Source organism: Lissotriton vulgaris, chromosome 6, assembly GCF_964263255.1.
Source record: "Lissotriton vulgaris chromosome 6, aLisVul1.2, whole genome shotgun sequence".
Classification (NCBI taxonomy): domain Eukaryota; kingdom Metazoa; phylum Chordata; class Amphibia; order Caudata; family Salamandridae; genus Lissotriton; species Lissotriton vulgaris.
The window spans coordinates 1,669,594,459-1,669,622,149 of record NC_141694.1 but is presented as its reverse complement, the minus strand read 5'-3'; the positions used below and the strand labels follow the sequence as shown (position 1 = coordinate 1,669,622,149).

At 48.8% G+C, this 27,691-nt stretch overlaps 1 protein-coding gene across 2 annotated transcripts in view; it reads right to left on the bottom strand.

The window, feature by feature from the left end:
- Positions 1–27,691, bottom strand: part of LOC147709286 (uncharacterized) — a 173,999-nt gene that overhangs the window by 37,316 nt on the left and 108,992 nt on the right. For both annotated transcript variants that reach the window (XM_086927842.1, XM_086927841.1), the window contains one exon: positions 3,525–3,577. In XM_086927842.1, coding sequence (XP_086783968.1) covers positions 3,525–3,577 — 53 coding nt within the window. The remainder of the gene's footprint in view (positions 1–3,524; positions 3,578–27,691) is intronic.

Genomic DNA, 27,691 nt, shown 5'->3' with positions numbered 1-27,691 from the left:
AGGGGGGCCACGCGGCACCCTTCCTGTTAATTTTTTTTTTTATTTATGAAAAAAAAGGGGACAGGCCCCGGGGGGTGGGGTCCCCATGGCCCAAAAAAGGAAAAAAATAAGGGGGGCCACACAGCCCCCCTTCTAAAAAAGCAAAAAACTAAAAAAGACACAATTGTGCGTCAGGCCCCGCCCCGTCCCTTCACCACTCTGCAAACGAGCCCTGTGGCGCATTTTAAATTGGGGAATTAATTCCCCTTCAATAATGGGGGTCCCTGGGGGCCAACTAGCCCACCAGGAACCTCCAGTATGCGCCAGGGAGCTGCGTTGCAGAGGGGTGTTCTGAGGCCACGCCCCTTTTTACACCTCTCTGCAACGTAGCTCTGTGGCGCTTCATGGAGGTACCTGGTGGGCTAGTTGCACCCCAGGGACCCTCAGGATTCAAGGGGAGTTAATCCCCCAACTTAAAACGGGGTGCGTTTGCACAGTGGTGAAGGGAGGGGGCAGGGCTTGAGGTGACATGTGTGAAAACACGCCCTGTGGCATGTTTTAAGTTGGGGAAATAATTCCTCTTCAATCCCGAGTGTCCCTGGGGGCCAAGTAGTCCACCAGGTACCTCCAGTAAGCGCCACGGAGCTGCGTTGGAGAGTGTTATAAAAAGGGGCGTGGCCTCTGAACACCTCTCTGCAACGCAGCTCTCTGACGCATACTCGAGGTACCTGGTGGGCTAGTTGACCCCAGGGACCCTCAGGATTGAATAGGAATTAATTCCCCAACTTAAAACGCGCCACAGGGTGTGTTTGCAGACATGTCATCTCAGGCCCCGCCCTCTTCCTTAACCATTGTGCAAACGCACCCCCTGGCGAGTTCTAAGTTGGGGAATTAATTCACCTTCAATACTGAGGGTCCCTGAGGGCCAAAAAGCCCACCAGGTACCACCAGTATGCGCCAGTTAGCAGCATTGCAGAGAGGTGTTTAGAGGCCACGCACCTTTTTACACCTCTACACAACGCAGCCCTGTGGTGCTTACTGGAGGTACCTAGTGGGATAGTTTGACCCTAGGGACCCTCAGGATTCAAGGGGACTTAATTTCCCAACTTAAAACGGCCACAGGGCGCGTTTACACAGTGGTGAGGGGACGGGGCCTGAGGTGACGTGTGCAAACACACCCTGTGGTGTGTTTTAGGTTGGGGAAATAATTCCCCTTCAATCCTGAGGGCCCCTGGGGGCTAACTAACCCACCAGGTGCTTCCAGTAAGCGCCACTGCGCTGCGTTGCAGAGAGGTGGTCCAGACCGTGCCCCTTTTTACACCTCTCTGCATCGGAGCTTACTGGAGGTACCTAGTGGACGAGTTTGACCCTAGGGACTCTCAGGATTCAATAGGACTTTATCCTACAAATTAAAACGGCCACAGGGCGTGTTTGCACACATGTCACCTCACTCCCCCCCTCCCTTCATCAGTGTGCAAACACGCCCTGTGGTGCGTATTAAGAGGTAGTTTTAATCCCCCTGCCCTATTATGTACTAGGGTCTTACAGAGGAGGCCATGGTAATATCAGGGGTACCGTAACGCATAGTGTTCCCTAGTGTATGTAGGTGTTTTCACTGTATTCTAAGTGTCTTTTAGCATAGCACTGGCACTAGGACAGGTTAGTCGGAGTCAGTTACCACCAGTACCCATCTGAAAAAGTTGAGGGTACAGGATAATTTTGCAACAAGGCTTCTTTCTGCTCCTCGGTTTGTTCTTTCTGCACGTTTTCCTTCTTCCTGCACTTTTCTTCTTCTTTGAGGACTTCTGTTGCTTCTTTCTGCATTTCTTTTTTTTCTTTCTGTGCGTTTTTTCTTCTTTCTTCACATGTCCTACCTCTGTAGGCATAGTTAGAAACTAGCATTTAAAAAACCTTTGAAATTCACTTAAAAAAACCATAGGTTTCAGTCACGTTAAAGTTAGAAATTAGCATTTAAAAAAACCTTTGAAATTCACTGAAAAAACCATAGGTTTCAGGCACGCTGTAGGGAGAAATTAGCATTTAAAAAACCGTAGAAATTCACTGAAAAAACCAAAGGTTTCAGGGGCGTTATAGTTAGCTGGACATTTCACTCGTACAAAACCATTTAAATTTATAGTTAATTCAGCAAACTATAACTCGCGCGCCCGCCATGCACTGCTGATGACGTCACATATTACATAACTGATGACATGGTCAGTGATATCACTCATGACATCACTGATGACATCTCAAATGACATCACTGATTACATCATCCTTGTGATAGAGTGGCAGACCTCTTCTCACCCTAATATAACCTATATTACACACATTCAAAAATAGAAACTCACTTTTTCAAAACAATGGACATACCAATACCAGTTACAACAACCTATTCAGTAATTCCAAGATCTACATACACACCCACTCATTCACCAACAGTCCTATACAGTCACTCATACATGTACTCACTCATATGTACTCCTACACCTATACATCCTATTACACACCGCCACTCATCCATAGTTACTCACACACATAGTCACTCATGCTAATAAAGAATCAAACATCCATTTACTTGCATATAGTTATACACACACCACCACACTTACTTCTACAGAAACTTACACATACTTACTCTTTTAAACAATCACTTATAGAAACACATACTTATTCATACAGGAACTCTTCCAAACTCTTATTCTCACATATACTCACATATATACACCAATACTCACACATACGAGTATAGAATATATGCAGTTACTTATAAAGACACTATTGAGACAGTGATTCACTCGCTAACACACCCATACACACACTCATTCACCCATACAGTCCTGCACATATACTGTCTTCAACACATACAGTGACTCACTCATTCATGCATCTATGCACTAAGTAATACCCTCCACTGAACCATACAGACACTCATACTGATACACGAAAAACCAAGTAATAACCCATATAGACACTGATGTAGCTACTCACCAACCCATGCAGCCACTTATACAGAAAGTGAGAGACTGATACAGATATTTACATATTTAAACATTACTCACTAACCCATGTATTCACTAAGATACACTTAATCAGTCCGTTATACAATCAATTTTACAATAAAAAAAATCCATTTAGGCACTTATATACCCATTTATTCTACCATCGATCTTGAGATTTACATATAAAAAACAGATTTAATTTTCAGAAAAAAACACATTCAAGTGAAGATGTCATCAGTGATGTCATTTGAGATGTCATGAGTGATGTCACTGACCATGTCATGAGTGATGTAATATGTGACGTCATCAGCAGTGAATTGCGGGCGCGTGAGTTATGGTTGGCTGAACTAACTATAACGGGGGAATTTCAATGGTTTTGTATGAGTGAAATGCCCAGCAAAATATAACGCCCCTGAAATCTAAGGTTTTTTCAGTGAATATATATATATATACACATACATATATATATATATATATACATACACACACACACACACACATACACACACACGCACACAGATGTATAGATTTTTTTTCATCTTACCTTTTTGTTATGCTTTTCTTTTTTCTTCTTTTTCGATTTAACTTTGGAAGAATCTGAAAAACACAAAACGTAAAAGTATAAAATGTATCACTGCCGCAGATGTTGGACGAATACATTACAAAGCAAACTTATTGAAGAAACATTTTCATGTTGAAATTTTTTAAGCAGATAATTCTTTGTCCTTTATATAGCACATTTATCAAAGGACTTTACAAAAGACATTTTATATACAATTAATATTTCCTTAATAATTTTAATTCCACAAATATCCGCCTTTTAAACAATTTTGAGATGGTATGCTAGCACAGATGCTGCAGTCTCTCTAACCAGGGATTTGTTAGTACCAATATTAAAACTAAAATATCTATAGTGTGCTGCGCATTTTACCCATAAAGGTATCCTAGTATGAATATTAGTAGACAAAAATAAGAGATGAAAGCTGGGGACAGAAGGGAAGGACAGAAAAATGTACTAAAAAATAAGCAAGCTTTTAGTGATTTGCCGAAATCAAATGGTTGTCAAATAAGGCTAAGGTGCTGTAGAATGAATATGCTACTTACCAGTATGCATCTGTTCTTGGCATGTAGGGCTGCTAACATTCATATCTTAGCATTAGATCGCCGCCTAGTGTTGGGTCCGGATGATCGCACATTGTTGTCCTGGAAGAGTCTTCGAAGTATCCTGAGATAGGTGGCTCCTCCCCTGGACTACAGTGCGCATGGGCATCGGCTCCATCCCCAGATTGTTTTTCGCCATTGTGGCAGAAGATGGAGTGAAAAGTGTAAAGGATGTCCATGCTAATGATTGAATACAATAGTATATCTGCAGCTGCGACAGGCACCGGGGAGGAGGGTGGGCGATATGAATGTTAGCAGCCCTACATGCCAAGAACAGATGCATACTGGTAAGTAGCATATTCAGTTCGAGGCATGTGGGCTGCTAAATTCATATCTTAGCATAGAATATATAGCAGTCCCTCCATCAGCGGCGGTTGCCCGTGCCAGCTGCAGAAACCTGAAAAAGTGTCTTGAGAACAGCCTGTCCTACAGCCGCTTGCTGCTTGGAATGCACATCAACACAGTAGTGTTTTGTAAAGGTATGTGGTGTAACCCACGTGGCTGCTCTGCAAATGTCCTCTAAAGGAATGTTCCCTAGGAAAGCCATGGATGCCCCCAATTTGCGTGTGGAGTGCGCCCTTGGGGGTACTGTTAAAGTGCGCTTGGCCTTTTGATAACAGATTTGAATGCACTTAACAATCCATCTGGCTATTCCTGCTTTGGAAATCGGGTTGCCTTTGTGTTGTGGTGAGAAGGCAACAAAAAGTTGTTTTGTTTTCCTAAAGTGTTGTGTCCTGTCTATGTAGTACATCAACGCCCTCCTTACGTCTAACGTATGGAGCATTCTTTCCGCCACTGTTTGTGGGTTTTGGAAGAATGCCGGCAAGTCGATAGTTTGGTTGAGATGAAATTGTGACACCACCTTCGGAAGGAATTTGGGGTTAGTACGTAGCACTACCCTATTCGGATGAATCTGAATGAATGGCTCTTGGATTGTGAGCGCCTGTAGCTCACTAACACGCCTTAGTGACGTAATAGCAATTAGGAAAGCTACTTTCCACGTTAGGAACTGTAGTTCACACGAGTGCAGTGGCTCAAATGGTGGTCCCATCAGTCTGGTGAGGACCACATTGAGGTTCCACACCGGAGCTGGCCGTGTTCTTGGGGGAATGACTCGTTTCAGACCTTCAAGGAAAGCTTTAATGGCAGGCACCCTGAAGACAGAGAGATGCTGCCTGTTTTGAAGGTAAGCTGCGATGGCGGATAGATGTATCCGAATAGAAGTGAACGCTAGCTTGCACTTGTAAAGATGTAACAGATAGCAAATGATGTTAGGGATAGATGCATCTAGCGGGTTTATGTCATTGGCTGCACAGTAAATGACAAAACGCTTCCATTTTGCGGCATAGCATGCTCTGGTTGTTGGTTTCCTCGCCTCCTTGATGATGTTCATGCATTCAGGAGGTAGGTTGAGGTATCCAAACTCTAAGACTTCAGGAGCCAGATCGCTAGGTTGAGCTGTTGCGGATCTGGATGCTGAATTTCTCCATGGTTCTGCGTCAAAAGCCTGGGCGTGAGGCGCAGTCTTTGATGCGGTACCACAGAGAATTCGAGGAACGTGGTGTACCAGGCCTGGCGCGCCTACGTTGGAGCAACTAGGATGAGTGTCATCGAGTGTTGCCTTATTTTTCTCGCCACCAGTGGTATCAGAGGTGTCGGCGGAAAAGCGTACGCAAATTTGCCTGACCAGTTCATCCATATCGCATTGCCCTGTGATTGCGGGTGTGGGAACCTGGCGGCGAAGCTTTGGCATTTTGCGTTCTCCCTTGTGGCGAACAGGTCTATCTCTGGACGACCCCACTTTTGGAAGTACGGCTGGAGTACTGATGGATGTATCTCCCACTCGTGCATTTGATGGCTGTATCTGCTGAGCAGATCCGCCATCTGATTGTCCTTCCCTGGGAGGTGTTCTGCCATGAGGAAGATGTTCCTCTGAATGGCCCACTTCCATATGCTCTGAGCCAGATGAGACAGCTGCGGTGAGTGGGTGCCCCCCTGCTTTTGGATGTAGTACATCGCGGTCATGTTGTCCGTCCGGACTAACACGACTTTGTTGCACAGATGTACAATGAAGGACTTGAGCGCCATGAAGATCGCCATCAGTTCTAGATAGTTGATGTGCATCTTCTGTTGCTGCGTCGACCATAGTCCCTGCACCGTGTAAGTGAGCAGATGAGCTCCCCATCCCTGTAGAGATGCGTCCGTTGTCAGGATAACCTGTGGCACTGGCTCCTGGAACAGTCGGCCCTTGCAAAGGTTGTGTGGAGTCCACCAATGCAGAGAGTCGTATGCCCGACTGGTAACCAACACTAGGTCTGTTAATTGTCCCTGAGCCTGTGTCCACTGATTTGCTAAGCACTCCTGGAGCTGGCGCATATGCAGCCGTGCGTGAGGGACTATGAAGATGCAGGAGGCCATCATGCCTATCAACTGCATGAACACTCTCGCTGGAAGTGAGTGTTTTGGTCTGAACTTTTGGATTAGAGACTGCATGCTGTCTATCCTGACTTGGTTTGGTTGAGCTTTGGCCGTCAGGGTGTTGATCGTCGCACCCAGAAACTGCCGGACATGTGCCGGCTGAAGATGCGACTTTGGGTAATTCAACGAGAAACCCAGGTCGTGAAGGAGGTGAATGGTAGTTGACATGTCCGCGGCGCACTGTTGTTCCGACTTGGCTTGAACGAGCCAGTCGTCCAGGTAGGGGTAGACATGGATGTTCTGCCGTCTGAGGTGCGCTGCTACTGTCGCCAGACACTTGGTAAACACCCTTGGGGCTGTGGTGACTCCGAAGGGTAGGACCTTGAACTGATAATGCTTGCCTTGGATAGTGAACCTGAGGTATTTTCTGTGGGACGGGTGTAGTGGAATGTGGAAATAAGCATCCTTGAGGTCTAAGGTTGCTAAGAAGTCTCCTTGGTTTAACAAGGGAAGAATCTGTTGCAGTGTAAGCATATGGAAATGTTCTGACAGTATATACAGATTGAGGGGACGGAGATCCAGAATTGGTCTGAGAGATCCGTCCTTCTTTGGAATAAGGAAGTACAGGGAATATACCCCCGTGCCTTCCTCCCCCACTGGCACGAGCTCGATTGCTCCTTTTTGCAGCATCACCACCACTTCCTGCTGCAATAAGTGCAAGTGCTCTGCGGACATAGGTCTTTGCCTTGGTGGAATGTTGGGTGGAGTGGATTTTAACTCTAGACAATAACCGTACTGGATAAGTTGTCGCACCCACCTGTCTGTGGTGATGTTGATCCAGACGGGCAGGAACTGCTGTAGTCTCCCCCCGACAGGTGTTAAGTGGTCGGGGGGCAGTGACCGAGAGTCACTGTTTGCTTGGGGTAGAGGAGCGTGAGTTGTTGTTTCCTCTGCCGCGTCCTCTGGTGCTGTTTCCCCTGTAGCCCCCCTTGTTCTGTTTGGGGTACGAGGATTGTGCTCCACCTCTAGAGAATTGTGATTGCTGACCCATCTGTCCTCTGGTGACTCCACGGGCACCTGAGCGACGAAAATTATTGCCACGAAACTGTTGTGATTGTAGGGCCCCCATAGACTTAGCAGTTTCGGTGTCTTTTTTAATTTTTTCTAGGGTGGTGTCAACATCTGGACCAAACAGTCTATCAGGATTGACTGGTTGATTAAGTATGGTTGTTTGAATGTCAGGTTTAAACCCCGATATGCGGAGCCACGCCTGTCGTCTCAGCATGACGCTAGTGTTAATGGTCCTAGCGGCTGTGTCCGCGGCATCAAGTGCACACTTTATGGCAGCGTTGGAGATCAGTTGCCCATCCTGTATAATCATTTTGGTGCCCTCTTGAAACTGCGGAGGCAGGTGTTGCACAATTTGCTCTAGGGTGTCGTAATGCGACCTATCATAACGTGCCAATAGTGCCTGTGTATTTGCAATACGCCAGAAATTGGCAGCCTGCGCAGCTACACGTTTGCCTCCTGCCTCTAGCACTTTGGACTCCTTATCCGGGGGAGGAGCTTCACCCGTTGTCTGGGAGTTGGCCCTTTTTCGGGCATTTGCGACCACCAGGGAGTCAAGCGGCAACTGTCCCCGAATGTATGCAGGATCTGCAGGTGCTGGTCTGTATTTCTTTTCAATACGTGGATTGACCACCCTCGCCCTGGTAGGCTCTTTAAAGATGTCCGCAGCATGCTTGAGGACTCCTTTGAGCATAGGCAGTGTCTTTACAGTTCTGTCTGAAACTGAAAAAGTGTCGAATAGAAAGTCTTCTTCAACTGGGTCAGCATGCATGTCCACATCATGATTAGCAGCTGCCCTCTCAATGAGTGCATGGAAACCTGCAGAATCCTCTGTTGGGGATGCACGTGTACTGAAAGGCTGTGGGTCCTGCCCCACATTTTGGGTGTCTTGGTCCCCAATGTCATCATATGAATCCGGCTGTGAATGTGGTTCATTGACTGGGAAAGTGTACTGGCCATCTTCATCATCCAGGAGGCTGGATAGGTTCCATGAGGCCTGAGGCGTCTTGGGGAAACTTTTTCTTCTTTAGGGGTATGACATAGTCCACCGGCTGTGAAGTGATCCTCCTCTTGTAAAGGGTCAATTTGCCAGTGTCTGCATCGATAAAGCACTCAGAATCCTCTTCTGAGTTGAGTCCTCGACCTGAAAGTGCCCCTGCCGTCGAAGAATCCGACTTCTTTGGCGTCGATTTTGTTGAAAAGGCCTTCGGCGCCTCTTTTGGCGGCAGGAGGAAGAGGAGTTTACTCGCAGGCTTGACCGGAATGTCTATCGCCTTCTGCGGCGATGGCGCCGGCGAAGCAGAGGCCATCTCCCTAATTCTTTGTATTGAAGAAGCGATGGGGGACGCGTCACTGACAGTGGCCTTTGGCACCGACGAGGAGGCCTTGCCTTCGGATCCGACGTCGTGTTGGCCCTTCTGAGTTTTGGACGATGATGCCGCGTCCGCCGACCCAGAGTCCTTGGACCGATGCGCAGATGCGCCAGCCTTCGATCCGTGTGACTTTGACGGCACTGCTTCCACCACGCGTCCGACAACCGAAGTCCCAGTCGGAGCTGGAGCCGTGTCGCTGGCTTTGGCGGGCTTAGCCGGCGTCGCAGCGCTTGACCTGTGCGTGCCACCCTTCTTAGAGGATCCCTCCTCTGGCGCCGATTTCGACACTGTGGAATCGACAGATTTCTTCGACTTCTGTGGACCGGAGGTCGACGGAGTCGATGAAGCAGCGGACTTAGTCGTTTTCGCTGGTACGGCCGCCATCTTAGGGACGCTCGAGTCTTTAAGTTTCGGTTTCGGTTTTGGCTCGGCCATTTTAGGTGTAGTCGATACCGTAGGTTTCAGTTTCGGTTTCGATACCCTATGCGCAGCAAGTATGTCCGTGGCCGGGCCTGAAGGCGGGGCCGTGGCTTGCGCTACGGGGTCTTGGGTAAGGCCGACAGGCGATCCCGTGACCCGCTCTTTATGTCCATAAACTTCGGGGCATAGCTCGTCCCCTGAGCTATCTTCCGCGGCCCCATAAACCTCTTCGACGTCCCCTACCTCGTCGACGTATTCAAGGCCCTGATCCACGACTCCGTCGTCGTCTTCCGGATCTGCCTCGACCTCCGTCTCGGGCGGGGAGATTTGAAGATGATGGCTCTGGTCCTCCTCTTCTCGGTCGTCGAAGATGTTTTCTGGATCCGGGGCCGCTTGTTTAGCCACAAGGCGCACCGCGCGCCGAATCGTGAGTGTCTTCTTTGACCTGAAACTCGCACAGGCCATGCAGTTGTTTTCGTTATGGTCTGGTGAAAGGCATTTGTTACAGACCGGGTGTACGTCTATATGTGGGTATTTGGACCCACAGAGCGGACAGAGTTAAAACGGACTCCGCTCCATGCTGGAAAGTCGCTGTCGAGTCGCGATGATAAGGCCTCGATGTCCGAAGAGTGCAAATACTCCGCTGATTCCGGCTCCGAGAGACGGAAGAACTCGAGACCGCACGCAAACAATACCGACGTAAAGAATGCAAGGCCTTTTGGCCGTTTAAAGTTATGTTTTCTCGGTTCCGACAGAGAGACGTCGAGACCGCATCCGAACCCAATGGCGGAAAAAAACAATCTGGGGATGGAGCCGATGCCCATGCGCACTGTAGTCCAGGGGAGGAGCCACCTATCTCAGGATACTTCGAAGACTCTTCCAGGACAACAATGTGCGATCATCCGGACCCAACACTAGGCGGCGATCTAATGCTAAGATATGAATTTAGCAGCCCACATGCCTCGAACAATCATTCCATTGTTGAGCAGCCAAGTGTGAAAAGGAACAACTTCTGATCCTTTTAAGCCAGATGTGTGGGAGGACCAAGAGCCGGGCAACAGTCTACTGAGCGTGAAACAAGATGGCAAGTATAAAGCCCCAAAAGAATGAAAGTCGCAACGTATCATACAGAGAGACTGGAAGAAACTAAGCGTTTAGAAATACCTCATAAAGTGAAATAATAAAAGGAGAAATGTTTATGAAGCAAAGAAAGACAACATTAAGTCATGCAGCAGTATTCTAATTGTGTTGACGATAGTCCAAAAGGTAATTAGGTAATCTGTGGTGAAGTTAACTGCCACAGTCCAGGAGGGAAAGGATCAATCAATCAATCAGAACATTTATAGAGCGCGCTACTCACCCGTAAGGGTCAAAAGGCGCTAGAAGTTGGGGGTGAAGCAGCTACTGATCAAACAGTCAGGTTTGAGAAGTCTCCTGAAGGTCAGCAGGTCCTGAATTCTGTCGGAGGTGGATGGGGAGGGTGTTCCATGTCTTGGCGGTGGAGGCATGATCTGCCGCCGGTGGTCGTTAGGCGGATGCATGGGATGGTGGCGAGGGCGAGGTCAGCGGAGCAAAGCTTGCGGTTCGGGGTGTGGAAGGTGAGTTGATTGTTGAGGTATGCTGGTCCTGTGTTGTGGAGTGCTTTGTGGGCGTGGGTGAGGAGCTTGAAGGTGATACTCTAGTTGACCTGGAGCCAGTGCAGGTCTTTAAGGTGGGTGGTGATGTGGCTGTGGCGAGGGATTCCGAGGATGAGGTGTGCGTTGGCGTTTTGTATGCGTTAGAGTCTTTTCTGAAGTTTGGCCGTGTTTACCGTGTAGAGGGCGTTGCCGTAGTCGAGCCTGCTGCTGACAAGGGCTTGGGTGCCCGTCCTTCTGGTTTGGTGATCCATCTGTAGATCTTGCGGAACATGCGGAGGGTGTTGAAGCAGGAGGAGGAGACAGCATTGATTTGCTGGGTCATGGAGAGGGTTGAGTCAACGATGAAACCCAGGATGCGTGCGTGGTTAGTGGGTGTCGGGGCAGCTCCCAACGTGGGTGTCGGGGTAGCTCTCAACGTTGCCGGCCACCAGGAGTCGTCCCATGTGGAGGGGGTGGAGCCGAGGATGAGGACCTCCGTCTTGTCAGAGTTTAGTTTCAGGCGGCTTGTCCTCATCCACTCTGCGACGGCCTTCATTCCCTCATGGAAGTTGGATTTGGCGGTGGCCGTGTCCTAGGTGAGGGAGAGGATCAGCTGGGTGTCGTCAGCGTACAAGATGATGTTGAGGTGGTGCGCTCGGACGATGTTGGCCATGTAGATGTTGAAAAGGGTCGGGCTGAGGGATGATCCTTAGGAGTACGCCGCAGGTGATTGTGGTGGCTTTGGATCTGAGTGGGGGGAGACGGACTCTCTGGGTTCTGCCGGTGAGGAAGGAGGTGATCCAGTTAAGGGTTTTGTCACAGAACCCTGCATCGTGGAGGCGTGTGCGTAGGGTGTGGTGGCAGAACAGTGTCGAAGGCGGCCGAGAGGTCCAGGAGGATGAGGGCTGCGGTTTCGCCATTGTCAAGCAGGGTCCTGATGTCATAGGCGGCGGTGATGAGGGCGGTTTCGGTGCTGTGATTGCTGTGAAAGCCGGATTGGGAGAAGTCCAGGATGTCAGTTGTCTGTTGGCGGTCTTCTCAATTACTTTTGCCGGGAGCAGGGAGATGGGTCGAAAGTTCTTGAGGTCCTTTGGGTCCGCCTTGGGTTTCTTGCGAAGGGCGTTGATCTCGGCATGTTTCCAGCTCTCCGGAAAGGTGGCAGTCACGAAGGAGCTGTGGTGAGATGATGGAGCTTGCTTTGTTGAAGATGTGGTGGGGGCAGGGGTCGGAAGGAGAGCCAGAGTGGATGGTGTTCATGATTTTGATGGGGTCTTCATCGTTGACGTTGTTCCAAGAGAGCAGAAGGTCTGTGTGTTTGGTGGGTGTTGAGTTGGGGGTTTCGGCATCTGTAGTCGGTGTCTGGGTGCCGAAGCTGTTGTGGATGTCTGCGATCTTGCAGTGGAAGGAGGTGGCCAGGGAGTCGCAGAGTTCTTGCGATGGCGGGATGTAATTCGTGCTGGAGCTGGGGAGGAGAGTTCTTTCACAATGCTGAAGGATTACCAACTCAATGACTGATTGATTGCAGACAGAGGGAGAAAAGGAAGGACCTTTCTTAGCAGGTGCATACATAAGCAGGCAGAAGGGATTCTGCCTAGCTGAAAAGTAAGAGAGACTTACTGGCCAATGGGAATAGCAAGATTCCTCACCATTGGAACAGGACTCTGGTCTGAAGCCATCAGATTGAATTGTTTATCTACTAAGATGACCTTGGTCTTATCTGTGTTTAATTTTTTTTTTTTTTTTTTGGGTGTAAGATTTTTATTGAAAATTGCCATCAATACATCAGCAGTACATCTTGCCACTTGTAAATGTTACTTAATAAATCGACGGTTCGTACTGTTACACAGCTATTCAGCTGACAACCTTCCGGTCCGGCAGCAAATACTTGACATGATGCGAAATGCAGCAAGGATATAATGACTGAATATGTAAAATCTTACTTTTATGTTATTTTTGTAATAAATTAACAGAACAAAAAATTGTTGACTCATCTTTGATGTATAGTCACAATGTAGCAGACAAGTTCAGTGGTAATTGCCGATTACAGGTCCCCAGGTTGGTACCCTTACCTCTCCGAGCACCGAACAAATTGGAATCCCTGTCAGGTAAGTACTACCCCTCCATCCATCCCCGTGTTCTCCCTCCCGACTCATTCATCCATCTCCTCCTCATCTTCCGAGCTGTCGTCCTCGTCCTCCGGCAGTGGTTCACATATATCTCCCCTGTACTTATTCCATGCCTCCCACACCTTGTTCCATTTTTTGGGGTTAGCTCTCAGTTTGTACACTGTGCGTTCAGTTAACATCAGTTTGTCCATCGTCCTGCACAACAATGCTAGAGTAGGTATTTCTGGCACCCCCCACCTCTGTGCCATGTCGCGTTTGGCTACCATTGTCCCAATAGTGACCCATTGCTGTTGCCTGAGATTCAAATCAGTCCCTTCCCAAATATTCAACAGGCACATGCGTGGTTCTGGTGTTAGGGAAGTGTCAAGGGTCTGGGAAATGGTCCGCATGACTTGTTGCCAGTAACTCCTTATGGCCGGGCAGTCCCACAATGTATGTAGTAGTGTTCCTTCCTCCCCACACCCCCTAAGACAGTATGGGGTTTCAGCCCTGTGCATTTTATAAAGAGCGGTTCTAGTATAGTACACTCTATGTAGTACTTTCAGTTGTATGAGCCTAAACCAGGCCGAGACCCCCGCCTCCCTTGGTGACGCTAGTGCGGCATTCCAATCTGTCTCGTCCATAGCTCCTAATTCAGTTTCCCACTTCTCTCTCAAACGTTGTAAGGGGTCTGGGAGGTTGTGTAGTAACTTACGGTATGTAAGCGAGGTGGCACGTGTTCGCATGAAGTCTGTGAGAAGCCGGTCTTCTAAGGGTGAGGATTCTGGGACAGGGGACCCGGTTCAAGTACTGCCAGCAGTGCGTGTCTTATCTGGATGTATCTGTAAGTTTCAGTGGGGCCTAGTGCGTATTGTTACTACAGTTGCGAGAAAGGGAGTACCCCTGCAGAGGTCCAGAGGTCCCCCACCGTCGAGATTCCAATATTATCGCATTGGGTAAAACCCTTACTGGATCTAAGACAGCCTAATTTCTCATAGTGAAGTCAGCTTAGTAATGACCCCCTTCCATTTTAACCGTGTGAGCGCCTTGTACCACAATGTTACTGTGTTACTGTGTGTTTGGTTGGGCCAAGTAGTCTCTTGAGGAGACTTGGATTGTATAGTGGGGCCAACAGACTATGTGTTCCCAGTTGTGCCCTATCTGCCAGATATGCCGGGTCGTCGTGTGGGGCGTGGATCCACTGATTAATTACTTTGAGCTGTGATGCCCAATAATAAAGTTGCATGTTTGGTAATGCTATTCCCCCATCGTACCACCCGCGATTAAGTTTAACGTGGGCTATCCTTGGTGGCTGGCCTCCCCATAGCAGATTGGTCACTACTGCAGTCACTTTTTGGAAATAAGAGGGCGAGATCACATCTGGGGTATTTCCCAATACATATAGGAGGCGTGGGAGTGCCATCATCTTAAATAATGCGGCACGCCCCAGCAGCGTGAGAGGCAAGGCTTTCCAGTGACGGACATCCGCCTTCAGGCGAAGGAGTGGGGGTGCCAGGTTCTGATCGTAAAATACGCCCGGGTCACCGGTGACGTGTATGCCCAGATATTTAAAGGAGGTATTGGTCACTACCAACGGGCACTGTCCGGGAAGGATCGGTACAGGTCCTTTCAGTACGTAAAGGACTGATTTTGTCCAATTGATCGTATACCCGGAGGTCAAGCCATGCTTATCACAAAGTGCTAACAATACCGGGACACTCGCCTCAGGGTCAGATAGATAAACCAGCATATCGTCAGCATATAAAGATACTCTATCTTCCCAGGCGTCACCCCACGTTATTCCTTTCAGCAATGGCGTGGTCTAATAACAGAAGTGAGCGGTTCTAATACCAGTGCAAATAGTAGAGGGGATAAGAGACAACCCTGACGTGTCCCCCGTGCTAGAGGGATCGCTCGAGAGATGTGGCCATTGGCCGCCACATGTTCAACCGGGTCCGTGTACAGGAGTTTAACCCAGGATAGAAATTTTGGACCAAAGCCCATCCGAGCCAGGACTGCGAATAAATATTGCCACTCTACCATATCGAAAGCCATTCTGGCATCCAGTGACAAAATGGCCGCCGGCTCCTTCAGCAAATGCGCGCGAGCCAATGCTCCATGCACACGCCGGAGGTTTAACGCCGTGCTTCTATGTGGCATGAAGCCGGACTCATCCGGGTGGATCAAGTGTTGTAGGTGCGGGGTCAGTCTATTTGCAATCAATTTCGCCAGAATCTTCGCCTCTGCGTTGAGAAGCGAGATTGGGCGATACGACGCACAATCTGCGGGCGGTTTGCCCGGCTTCGGAATGGTCACTATAGTCGCCAATCGCTGGTCCAAGGGCAGAGCCCCAGTTTCTCGACATTCCTCGAACATGGCTAACAGCGGTGAGCTCAGGGTATCCGACATTGCTTGAAACCACTCAATCGGTATCCCGTTAGGGCCCAGTGCCTTACCCGTATGCAGCGCACCTATTGCCAAACGGAGCTCCTCCACCGTGAGGTCTTCTTCCAATTCAGACACTGCCTCCGGTGATAGCGTCTCAACCTCTACCTCTTGGAGCGCCAACACTGCCGCCTCAGCCGTGACCACCTCCCTCGGGGTGTATACTGCCTGAAAGTGGTTTGCTAAGATGTCGACGACTTCAGAGGGGCGCGTATGATAAGTCCCCTCCGGCTCCTGTAATTGTAGAATGTGCCTACTGCCATCTTTTTTCCTGTCCAGCCAGGCCAGCAATTTGTTGGCTTTATCGCCTATATCATAGACCCTATGCGCAGTCGCCTCTATATTCTCTAACGTCCTTCGTCTGAGAAGGTCGTCATGCTGCTGTTGGCAGAGGTGGAGTGAGTGGCGCGTGTCTTCCGATGGAAGTGCCATATGGGCCGCATTCGCCTGTTCCAGCTTCAGTTCTAGTGCTAGTAGTTCCTGTTTCTGTGTGCATTTATGGTTTGTGATCGACACAATCTCCTGCCCTCGCAATACCGTTTTGTATGCTTCCCACAGCGTCGTCGGGGAAGACACCGAGCCGGTATTCTCATGAAAGTAGTGTTTAGTGGTTTTCTTTAAGGCTTTGCGGACCGGAGGAATCTTGAGATAACCAGGGTAGATGGGATAAATTTTCTTACGCGCTGTTGCTGTGCAGGACATAGTGATGGTCAAAAGGGAATGATCTGATATACCCCGGGGCCTGATCTGCACGTCATTGATTGTGAGTCGGCCACCCCCCAGTGTAAGGAAATAATCAATACGGGATAGGCAGTCATGTGTGGCTGAGTAATAAGAGTATTGCCGATCTTCGGGGTGTAGCTGCCGCCATATATCAACCAGTCCCTGTGCCTCCAGAAATTCACTGAATCTTGTTGGGCCTGTGGAGATTGTGCGATTTGGGAACCTATCCTGTTCACTATGGGCCAGTGCATTAAAGTCTCCGCCCACCAGTAGGTCCCCGTCCGGGAGTTCTAGAAGGAATTTTCCCAGGTCCGGAAGCGCCAATGAATGTAGTGCTGGCGGGATATACACAGACACCACATTATTGGGCACGCCTTCCCACTGCCCACAAACCGCGGCAAAGCGGCCATGATTATCCGTTTTAGTAGACTGTTGTATGAATCGTGACGTCTTTTTCACCAAAATACCTGTCCCACGGGACCCTGAAGTGAAATCTGAGTGCGTGACCATGCGGTAACCCCGTCTATCTAAGGCCCTGCTAGCTGCACCCACTAAATGTGTTTCTTGAAGCAGGACAAGGTCGCAATTTAACCGTCTGATACTCTGGAGAACCAGCCCTCTCTTCACCTTGTCCCCCAAACCCCTGACATTCCATGACATTATCTGTAGCGGCGGCACAGGCCCCACCTCGGGAGCGGCCGTCATGTTACTGGGTTGTGGTTGTCCTGCCATTGTGAGACCGTGCACGCAGACAGAAAACCCATGGGGTGAGGCAAGAGTGTGTTCGATGGAGGTCCCTCCGCCCATGTGCCTCCAATCGCATGTTGGAACAATTTCAGTGCTATCAGATCAGTATCGGTACACCCGGTATAAGAAATTCGGCACAGTGTGACTAAAATGAACGTCAATATGATCAGTAGAGCCAAACAATACAAACTAACAAACCTTAGAAATCCCCCCATACCCCAAAATCCCACCCGCCCTGCTTCCCTGCCATACGGACTCAAAACTGCCCGCCACCCCAATTTAGTAGAGTGCTTAAACCCACCCCAGGAAAAACACACAGTTACTTGCTCGTTGGGGGTGAGGAGTACTCCGGAATTAGCGACCCCTCATACCCTCTGCAGAGGCCCTCGGCCCAGTGTCCATGGCGGGCCCGGCGGCAGTTCCTAAGCAAGAATGTCTCGTACCTGCCGAGTGTTCATATGTCCACCTCCTGGTCTGCATCAACATTGTCTCTCATCGGCGAGCTTCTGCCACTGTTTAGGTCTGCATCTCGGACGTCGTCACGGTCTTTCGAATGTTGGCCATTTTTAGTTCGTCCAGGACGGCGAGATTGAGAGGCAGGACGCCAGCCATCCAGCCAGTCTCGGGCAGTTTCTGGGTTATCAAAAAAACAAGTCCTGTTCTCCGCCACTACCCGGAGCCTGGCCGGAAAGATCATGGAATATTGAATCTCTCGTTTCCTGACCTCCTTCTTAATGTCCAAAAAAGTTTTCCGCCGTCTGGCCACCTCCGCCGTGTAGTCCGGGAAAAACGCCAATGTAGAGTTCTGAATCTTCACAGGCCGGGAAACCCGTGCTGCTTGAAGGATGACATCCCGATCACGGAAATTAAACAGTCTCGCCAGGATCGGTCTGGGGGACGCCCTTGGTTTAGGCTGGCCGCCCGGGACTCTGTGTGCCCTCTCGACCGAAAAGAAGGCTGATAGCCCTTTAGGTTGGAGGTGCGTTTTGATAAGGTCCTCCACGTAAAGATCCGTTGCTCTCGTACCCTCCCATTCCGGAACGGCAAGAATGCGTATATTGTTTCGTCTGGAGCGCCCTTCTTGGTCGTCCAGTTTGTCCTTTAGGATTTTGTTCTCCGCCATTACTGCCTCCATAGCCGTCTGTAGTTCCGACACATCCTCCACCAGCGATTTCGTAACCAGTTCAAGCGACCCTACCTTCTCGGCCATTTTGTGGAGATCCGCCCGGATGAGGGTTATTTCGGCCGAGATGAAACCCACCGTCGTCTGGACCTGCGTGAGTGCTCTCATGACATCGTCCATTGTCGCCTTCTTAGTTCCCACATTGTCCACTGTTTTCGCGGAATTGTGCCGTCCATCCGCCGGAGGGGACGCGGTTTTGTCATTAGTGTACCGTTCAATACGCGTTTGAGTCGTGCCACCTTTAGTACCCTTCCCTGCCATAGTGTTCTCGTAGTTACTGCGCAGGCCTCCGGAGCGAAGGGATCAAAAGGATTGGTCACCAATGCAACGCGGCCCACAGTCCGATCCAAGGAGGAGCCCCTGTATGTATAGGGGTTAACGCCACAGTGTTCGTGTCGTATCAGACAGTCCACTTCTTCCGGCCGTACACTATCTCCTCGGTATTCCAGACGGTCTCTCCGCACCTCCTTCAGCGCACCGCCCTCAGTTATGGCACATGTCGTTTCCCAGGACAAAGACCCTGTCCGCTGGTCGTTTCGCGGGGTACTTCTCCAGTCCCGACCACTTCCGGTCTGTCGCCGCCGGGTATGGCACACTTCCGGTCGGCTTCACTCGCCACTGGGTCCCCCGGAGTCAGGCCTGTGTTCTGATCGCCTCGACACTCGACGATAACTCCCCCATCCGGCCTCCGATTTTCGTCCGGGTACTCGCCGCCAGTTCCGCCCGGTCTCGGGCGTTCGGTGCCTCCGTCTGAGGTGTGATTCAGCCACGGATTAGAGTACGGATAGTTTGAGAGGCCGCTTCCCTGCCGGAGCTAGTCCTCTATGCTGCCGCCATGTTCGGCCGCTAGCCATGCCCCATCTGTGTTTAATTTCAATGAATTGGCACTCATCTTGGGCACACTGCAGTGCAACACTTGTGGAAGTACTTTCAAGCTCCAAATGACTGGACATCGAAAAAGGTTCTGAGTGTCATCAGCATATGACATTAAAGAGCACCAGAAGGACCAGATTAGACTGGCAAGACGCAGAACATATATTTTGAACAGAGTAGGACTGAGAGATAGCTCTGGAGAGATATGCCAGAAACACAGTCAAAAGCTGCAGAGAGGTCCCCGAGGTTCAAGGAGACACAGCTGCAATGATCCACTAAGATTCTGAGGTCATTCACAAAGGAAACCAGAGCAGACTGGTTGCTGTGAGGGGATAAAAAGTTGAGCAAATGGGATCAAGAATACGATGTAGCATGAAAAATCAGATAAGCAGAAAATTAATCTCCTAATTTTTTTAAATTAACAGTAACAGTGAGTTAGGTTGAAAATTGCTCAATGATGACGGGTCCATAGTGAGTTTTTTTAAGTAAAGGGACAATCATGGCCTATTTCCAACTATATATAACTTGAGGTCGGATACGATGGATAGCCAGATGTAATAGACAACTCATGCCGTTTCGTGAGCTCAATATAAAGTGGGGAAAATTCAAAGAGAAACGGGGTAAGAATAAGAGAAAGATTAGTTGATTTAGTGCACAAATATCTAGTGGCAAATTAATACAAATAGGAGAAATCTTGCTGAAGAAAACAGATACAGAGTCACAGAAACACTGTAGAAACACTGGCAAATTACAGCACAAAGAATGAACAAGAGACTCCTGAACTTTAAAATTGATTAGAGGGCTTAGCGCTTCTAATAAATGGTACAAGAAGAGCACACCAATTTACACAGCACAGTTACTGAACACATGCCCCACAACCCTTGACCCCTCCATCATAAAGCACTGAGATTCATGGTAGCTGGAACTCATTAAATGTACACAGACTTTCCACTGAATTCATCTCTGCTCCTCTAGCTTCTCTAAGTATCTTCTTGTGGAGTGAAATGATCCATATCTACTCCTACCTTGACGAATGGCAAATTACTGCTATACCTCTCCAAGAGCCTGCCGCTTAGCTGCGGAGTGCCTCGGGGCTCGTCATTGAGCCTCACTTGTTTGATGTATATCTGAGACCTCTCGCAGAGATTGTTCGGCCATTTGGGATTACCACTGTCACATATCCTGATGATACCCAACTGGTATTCTCTCTGAATCACTCCCAGAATGTCGCTTCTTGCCTTGAACCTTGTTTACAGAAAGTGGCAAAATCTATAGAACTCTCCTGTCTCAAGTCCAATGGAGATAAAACCGAGGTTATGATCCTAGGCAACACAACTAGTGTAAAGTTTGGATTGCATGGCCAAACTGCATCAGTTCTGCAACTCCCCCCAAGACAAAGATCAAGAGCTTAGGTATGTGGCTGGACAATTCCTTCAAATTTGACCATCAAGCAATAAAGCGGACAGCAACTTGCTACGGCATTCTCAGGATGCTGCGCAAAGTTTTACCTCTACTTCCTGTCATGGCGTGGAGACTTATGGTCCAAGCTCTGATTATCTCCTGCCTGGATTATGGAAATTCCCTTTACCTAGGGGCCCCTAAGTCAACCACAAGGAAATTACAAGTGATATAGAACTGTGCAGCTCAGATGCTGCTCAGCATTCCCAAAAAGCAGTCCGCCAAGCCCGCACTGATTTCCTTATGCTGGCTACCTATCACCGAGAGAATAAAGTTGAAATCTCTGTGTACGGCTCACAAGACACTTTGGAGGAAAGGGATCCGATCAATAACTCTCATCTCTTTCCATCGTCCCGGTAAACATCTGCACTCGGCCAACCTATTCACGGCCTCAGTTCCTAGAAATCCAAAGGAAAGATGTGGAGGCCGCTCCTGTTCATACAATGCTGCTAAGCTACGAAACTCTCTCCCTCTTTATCTTCGATCAGTGACTCAACATCTTCTTTTCCGAAAGCTTCTTACAACCTGCCTGTCCCAAAATGCTGCACCGTAAGCCACCAACTTTGCTATCTGTGCGATACTCCAAGCGCTGGGATGCCTTCGGGTAGCCTTGCTCTCTACTAATGCTTGGAATAATAATAATAAATATCAGCAAAATATTTCAGCAAATACATATAGTGTTCATCTCAATTGGGCCCTCTACTTTTCATACAAAAACCTACTGTAGTTCCTAAACAACATATCCAGTTGTTATGTCAAGTCAAGTCAGAGAATTTATATAGCGCACTACCTACCCAGAGGGTCTCAAGGCGCTTAGAAATGGGAGGAGGATTACTTGTCGAATATCCACGTTTTAAGTTGCTTTCTGAATGCTAGGTGGTTCTGGGTGAGGCGAAGGTAAGCGGGGAGTGAGTTCCATGTTTTAGCAGCCAGGTAAGAGAATGATCTGCCTCCCATGGTGGTCTTGTTGATGCGAGGTACAGTGGCGAGGGCTTGGCTGGAAGAGCGAAGTTGGCGGGAGGGGGTGTAGAAGGATAGTCGTGAGTTGAGGCATTCTGGTCCGATGTCGTAGAGTGATTTGTGTGCGTGGGTTAGCAGTCGGAAGGTGATTCTCTTATTGACGGGTAGCCAGTGGAGGTCTTTCAGGTGACCAGAGATGTGTTCGTTGCGCGGGATGTCTAATATGATCCTGGCTGAGGCGTTTTGGATTCGTTGGAGTTTCTTCTGGAGTTTAGCGGACGTACCTGCGTAGAGGGTGTTTCCGTAGTCCAGACGGCTCGTGACTAGAGCATGGGTGACTGTTTTCCTTGTTTCGGTGGGGATCCAGCGAAATGTTTTTCTGAGCATGCGAAGAATGTTGAAGCAGGATGAGGTAACGGCGCTGACTTGTCTGTTCATTGAGAGTGAAGAATCCAGGATGACGCCTAGGTTCCGTGCGTGGTCTGTCGGGATGGGTGCTTTTCCAAGGGCTTCCGGCCACCAAGAGTCGTCCCATGCAGAGGGGGATGTACCTAAGATGAGGACTTCTGTTTTGTCTGAGTTAAGTTTCAGACGGCTTTGTTTCATCCATTCGGCAACTTCTTTCATTCCTTTGTGTAGGTTAGTTTTGGCGGTGCTGGGGTCATTGGTGAGAGAAAGGATTAGTTGAGTGTCATCCGCGTAAGAGATGATGTTGAGGTTGTGTTGGCGGGCGATGGCCGCGAGGGGGCTCATGTAGACGTTGAAGAGGGTGGGGCTGAGTGAGGATCCTTGAGGTACGCCACAGATGACTTCAGTGGCCTCGGACTTGAATGGTGGGAGGCGGACTCTCTGGGTTCTTCCGGTGAGGAACGAGGTGATCCATTCAAGTGCTTTTCCTTGTATTCCGATGTTATTGAGGCGTTGTAACAGGGTGCTGTGACAAACTGTGTCGAATGCTGCCGAGAGGTCGAGGAGGATGAGGGCGACTGTGTCTCCATTGTCCAATAGAGTTTGAATGTCGTCTGTTGCTGCGATGAGGGCGGTCTCAGTGCTGTGTTTTGCTCGGAAGCCAGTTTGTGAGGGGTCGAGGGATTTGTTGGCTTCGAGGAAAGCGGCGAGCTGGTTGTTGACGGCTTTCTCGATGACTTTGGCCGGGAATGGAAGGAGCGAAATGGGGCGGTAATTTTTGAGTTCGGTGGGGTCCGCTGTGGGTTTTTTCAGAAGGGCGGTGAGTTCAGCGTGTTTCCAGCTTTCCGGGAAGGTGGCGGAGTTGAAGGAGCAGTTGATGACGTCTCGTAGGTGCGGTGCTATGACGGAGTCTGCTTTGTTGAAGATGTGATGAGGACATGGGTCTGTGGGGGAGCCTGAGTGGATGGAATTCATCAGGCGGATTGTGTCCTCAGTAGAGATTGGGTTCCAGTCGTTGAGGGTGTTCATGGGGGGAGAGTGTTCAGCAAATGGTTGGGTGGGTTGGTCTTCGGGTTGGTTGTCGAAGCTGTTGTGGATGTCTGCAATTTTGTTGTGGAAGAATGAGGCTAGGGAGTCGCAGAGGGCTTGAGAGGGGGTGATGTCGTTGGAGTTGGCTGAGGGGTTGGAGAATTCCTTGACGATGTTGAAGAGTTCCTTGCTGTTGTGGGCGTTGTTGTCAAGTCGATCCTTGAATGCTGTTTTCTTGGCCTTTCGGATTAGTTGGTGGTGAGTGCGGGTGGCGTTTTTGAAGGCGTCCTTGGTGCTAGTGGTTGGGTCTTTTTTCCAGGCCTTTTCAAGGGAGCGGCAGAGTTTCTTGGACTTCTTAAGATCATCGTTGAACCATGAGGCCTTCTTGTTGTCAGGTTTGCTTTGACGTTTTTTCAGTGGTGCTAAGGTGTCGGCGGTGTTGGATAACCATAGGGTGAAGTTGGCGGCGGCTTGGTCTGGGTTAGAAGAGTGGGCTGGGGTGTTTCGAAGGAGCGATGCGGAGATCTGGTCGGTGGTGATCTTGTTCCAGTTTCTTTGCAGAGTTGGTTGGAGGTGGTTAGTGGGTTTTGGCTTGTTGTAGGTGAAGTGAACGCAGCTGTGGTCAGTCCAGAGGAGATCCGTAGTGTGGCTGAAGGAGACATGATTGCTGGAGGTGAAGATGGGGTCGAGTGTGTGACCTGCGATGTGGGTGGGGGAAGTGACTAGTTGTTTAAGTCCGAGGTTGGCGAGGTTGTCCAAGAGGGTGGTGGTGTTGCGGTCGTTGATCTTTTCGAGGTGAAAGTTGAGGTCTCCCAGAAGGATGTAGTCTTTGGAGGGGAGCGCGTGTGGAGTGATGAAGTCCGTGATGTCTTCACTGAATTTAGCGCGGGGTCCTGGTGGTCTGTAGAAAGTAGTCTGTGTAAGTTGTCAGTGCAGCCATGGCTATGAGAAAGGGCAAGCTTGTCCCACCCCAAAGGATTTTGGCCGAGAAACACATTATTTTATATTTTGAGGACTGAAAAAAAAACACCTTGTGGTTATAGAACTGTCAAGGCTAGGTGACCTTATACAGGTAGGTGGTTGTAGTTCCTAGACTATTGTTGGTTAAGTGGCTGTACACGTGTGGAACCAAGTCTCCATTTTTATGGAACATTTTGAGGGGAACATGCAATGGTGTTGTAAAAATGCAGTCTTCTGGGCAATACATTAGGTTGGAAATTATTTGAAGAATTCAGCGGACAGCATCAATGGCGCATCCCTCAATGTCAACTGAATGTTTGAGTGCTCTACATGCTCTTGCCACCAACATCAATGTCTTTGCCATCAGTGTTCCAATGTTAAGTGCACAGAAGTATACAGTAAGTGCCAGTAATGATGCAACTCCTTTTCCTTCTGACCTCAGGAAGGTTCGAATGTCATCTTATTGTTATGGCTATTTGTTATTGTTATGGCTATTTGTAGAGCGCAACTGCTACCCGAAGGTGTCCTGGCGCTGTATCAAATCCTGCTAAGGTTTGTAGATCGTAAACCTAACTCAGGCAGTTAATTGTTGAAGAGCCATGTTTCTAAAGCTTTTCTAAATGCCAGTAGATTAGTCATATTCCTAAGGTCCACTGGAAGGCCATTCCATGCCTTAGCCGCATTGGTTACAAAACTTCTGCCTCCCCAGCTGTTTTTTTTGCCTTTTGCACCGTTGCCAGTTTCCCACCAGATGATCTTAATGTTCTGTTCGTAGTGTACCAGCGTACTCGTTGTTGCAGGTAGTCTGGCCCATTACCATGGATGGCCTTAAAGGCCAAGCATAGTGTTTTGATGCTAGTGAGCTTCCTGACTGGTAACCAGTGAAGTTTCCTTATCTCAGCCGAGATAGAGGCATATTTAGGGGTACCGGTGAGGAGTCTTGCTTCTGCATTCTGCAGGACCTGCAGTTTATTAAGCATGCCTTCCTGAATGTTGAGATCGAGACTGTTGCAGTAGTCCAGCCTGGACATGTTAACGCAGTTATACCCGTTTTTTTTAAGTCTTTGGGGAGGAGTGGTAGTATTCTCCTACAGGATCTTAGGATGTATGAGGTACTTGGAGCCACATTGTTCACCTGGTCCTTGAAACTGAGATTGTTATCAATCCATGCTCCCAAGTTTTTCACTTTCCTACTGGGAGTTAGGAGGGGGCATAAGGTGTCCGGCAAACATTCCTGGGACCAGAAGTTGGGGTTGTTACGAAGAGCACAACCTCCATTTTTCCGGAGTTGAGCTTTAGGAAATTTTGGTTCATCCATAACCCAACGGCATTCATACAGTCCTGGAGCCGGGTCGCCGTACCCTGAATTCCCTCCGGCTGAATAGACACCACAATTTGGGTGTCATCCGCATAGGAGGTCAAATTGAAACCAAAGGATTCAATTAGAGGCGCCAGAGAGGACACGTAGATGTTAAAAAGGGTTGGACTTAAAGATGACCCTTGCGGCACTCCACGGGATAATGAGAATGAATCAGCTTTGTATTCACCCAGAATAACAGTTTGCATTCTGTTGGAGAGAAATGAGTGGAGAAGTTTCCACCTGGACTCCAATCTCATGTAAACGGTCCATCAGCAAAGCATGATGGACCGCATCAAAGGCTGCTGAGAGGTCCACCATTATCAAAGCAGCTTTTCCTCCCCGATCTAAAATCGTCCTGATCTCCTCTGTGGATTTGAGAAGCGCGGTTTCTGTGCTATGCCCCTCTCTGAAGCCATACTGAGTGGGGTCTAGCGCTTGTGTTTCCTGCAAGAACGCCTTAAGTTGAGTGTTTAGGTTGCTTTTAATGATTTTTGCTGGTAGCGGTAATCTGGATATGGGCCTAAAGTTGTTAAGGTCTTTTGTATCCAAGCTAGTTTTTTTTAGCAGGGGCAGAATGGATGCCTGTTTCCAGTCTCTAGGGAAATAACCCTCTGCATACATTGAGTTTGTGAGGGGGGTCAAATAGCGAGCAACTGGATCCGCTGCCAATTTTACAATAGCTGCAGGGCATGGATCGTTTGGGGAACCTTATTTTACTTTTGTAAGCAGCTTGAAAGTATCTGTTGGGGTTTAAAGGGCAAATGTATTCAGTACTAAGACCTCATTAGCATTTATCTTGTTTCAGTATTTTTGGTCTGTGGTCTTTTTAGTGTGCGAGTCTGAGAACGTTAAGAATATGGCATTGACCCTGTCGTAACAGAAGTTCGCTATTTTGTTACACAAATCTTGGCTAGGAGTGACAGTGGGAGTGGTAGGGTGGGCCAGGGAGGTGACAGTTTTAAAAAGTTCTTTTGGCGAGTTATTAGCTAAATTGATTTTTTTTGTAAGATATTCACGTTTGGTTTTTAGTAATAACTGTTTGTATTAAGCAAGACTTATTTTATATGTCTTTTTTTCCTTCTCGTTATATTCCTTCCTCCAGTTTTGTTCCATATGTTTACAGAGCAGTTTTTGTTCTCTAAGTTCCTCTGAGTACCATGGGGATGATGGACGTGGTCTGTTGTGGCGAACAATTATTACTTTATTTATTTATTTTATTTAGCGATTTATAGAGCGCCTGGTGACCCGGAGGCATCCCCGCGCTGTGAAATTAGTGGAGAACCGGAGGGGAGGGGGAGGAGGTACTATTTGGGGAAAAGAAAAGTTTTCAGTCTTTTACGGAAGAGAAGATGACAGGGTTCCAGACGCAGGCTGCGGGGGAGTGAGTTCCATCCTGAGGACGCTTTTACTGCAAAGCGTCGACCGCCGGTGCGTACCTTCCTGAATCTAGGGACAATGGCTAAGCGTTCGTTGTCCGAGCGCAGGAGTCTGGGGGCTTTGTAGGGGGTGACCATGTCTTTCAGGACAGCGGGGCCTAGACCGTTGATGAGTTTATGGGCAGTGCACAGAGCCTTGAATTCTACCCTCTGACGCACTGGAAGCCAGTGTAGGTCCTTGAGCGCAGGTCTGGCCGAGGCTCTGGGGGGGGAGACTCATAATGAGCCGCGCAGCCGCATTTTGAGTGCGTTGGAGTTTAGCCAGGGTGGATTCAGGGGCACCGAGGTAGACGGCGTTGCTGTGGTCTAGCCGGGCAAGAATCAGACCTTGAACCAGTAGTTTCCTTGATAAGGGAGGAAGAAGTGGAAGGATCTTGCGGATAGATCGCATGAGTCCAAAACAGGTTCCTGCTGTTTTAGCTGCCTGGGTCTTCATGGTCAGCTCAGGTTCCAGCCAGACTCCCAGTGTCTTGATTTCTTTTTTCGGAGTGGGCACCTCACCGAAAACGTCTGGCCAGACCGAAGGGGGAATGGTTGTCCATTTCTTGCCCATGAGCATGATTTCAGTTTTTGCTCCGTTGAGCTTTAGAGATGACTCGCACATCCAGTTGTGGATATCCTTGGGGCACTAACTTATTTCCTGCGGATTCCAGCCAGGATGTATAGTATCTAGTAGCATTGTCCAGATCTCTGGGCAGCATGGTACATATTGAGGATAGCGTATCCTGTAAATCTTCTGCTTTGACCTTATTCCAGGCTCTCGTTTCAACATATTTTTTGGGTTGTTTAAGGGAGGGTTTACCAATGAGCAAGAGCTCGAAAAATACGGCCCTGGGGTCTGACCAAACTAAGGGGAGGAGGCCTGTGAATTTTAACTGAGGATTATTAGAGAAGATACCATCCAGGGTATGACCTACTTGGTGAGTGGCGCTGACCACAAGTTGCTCCAAGCATCCTCCTTTCATTAG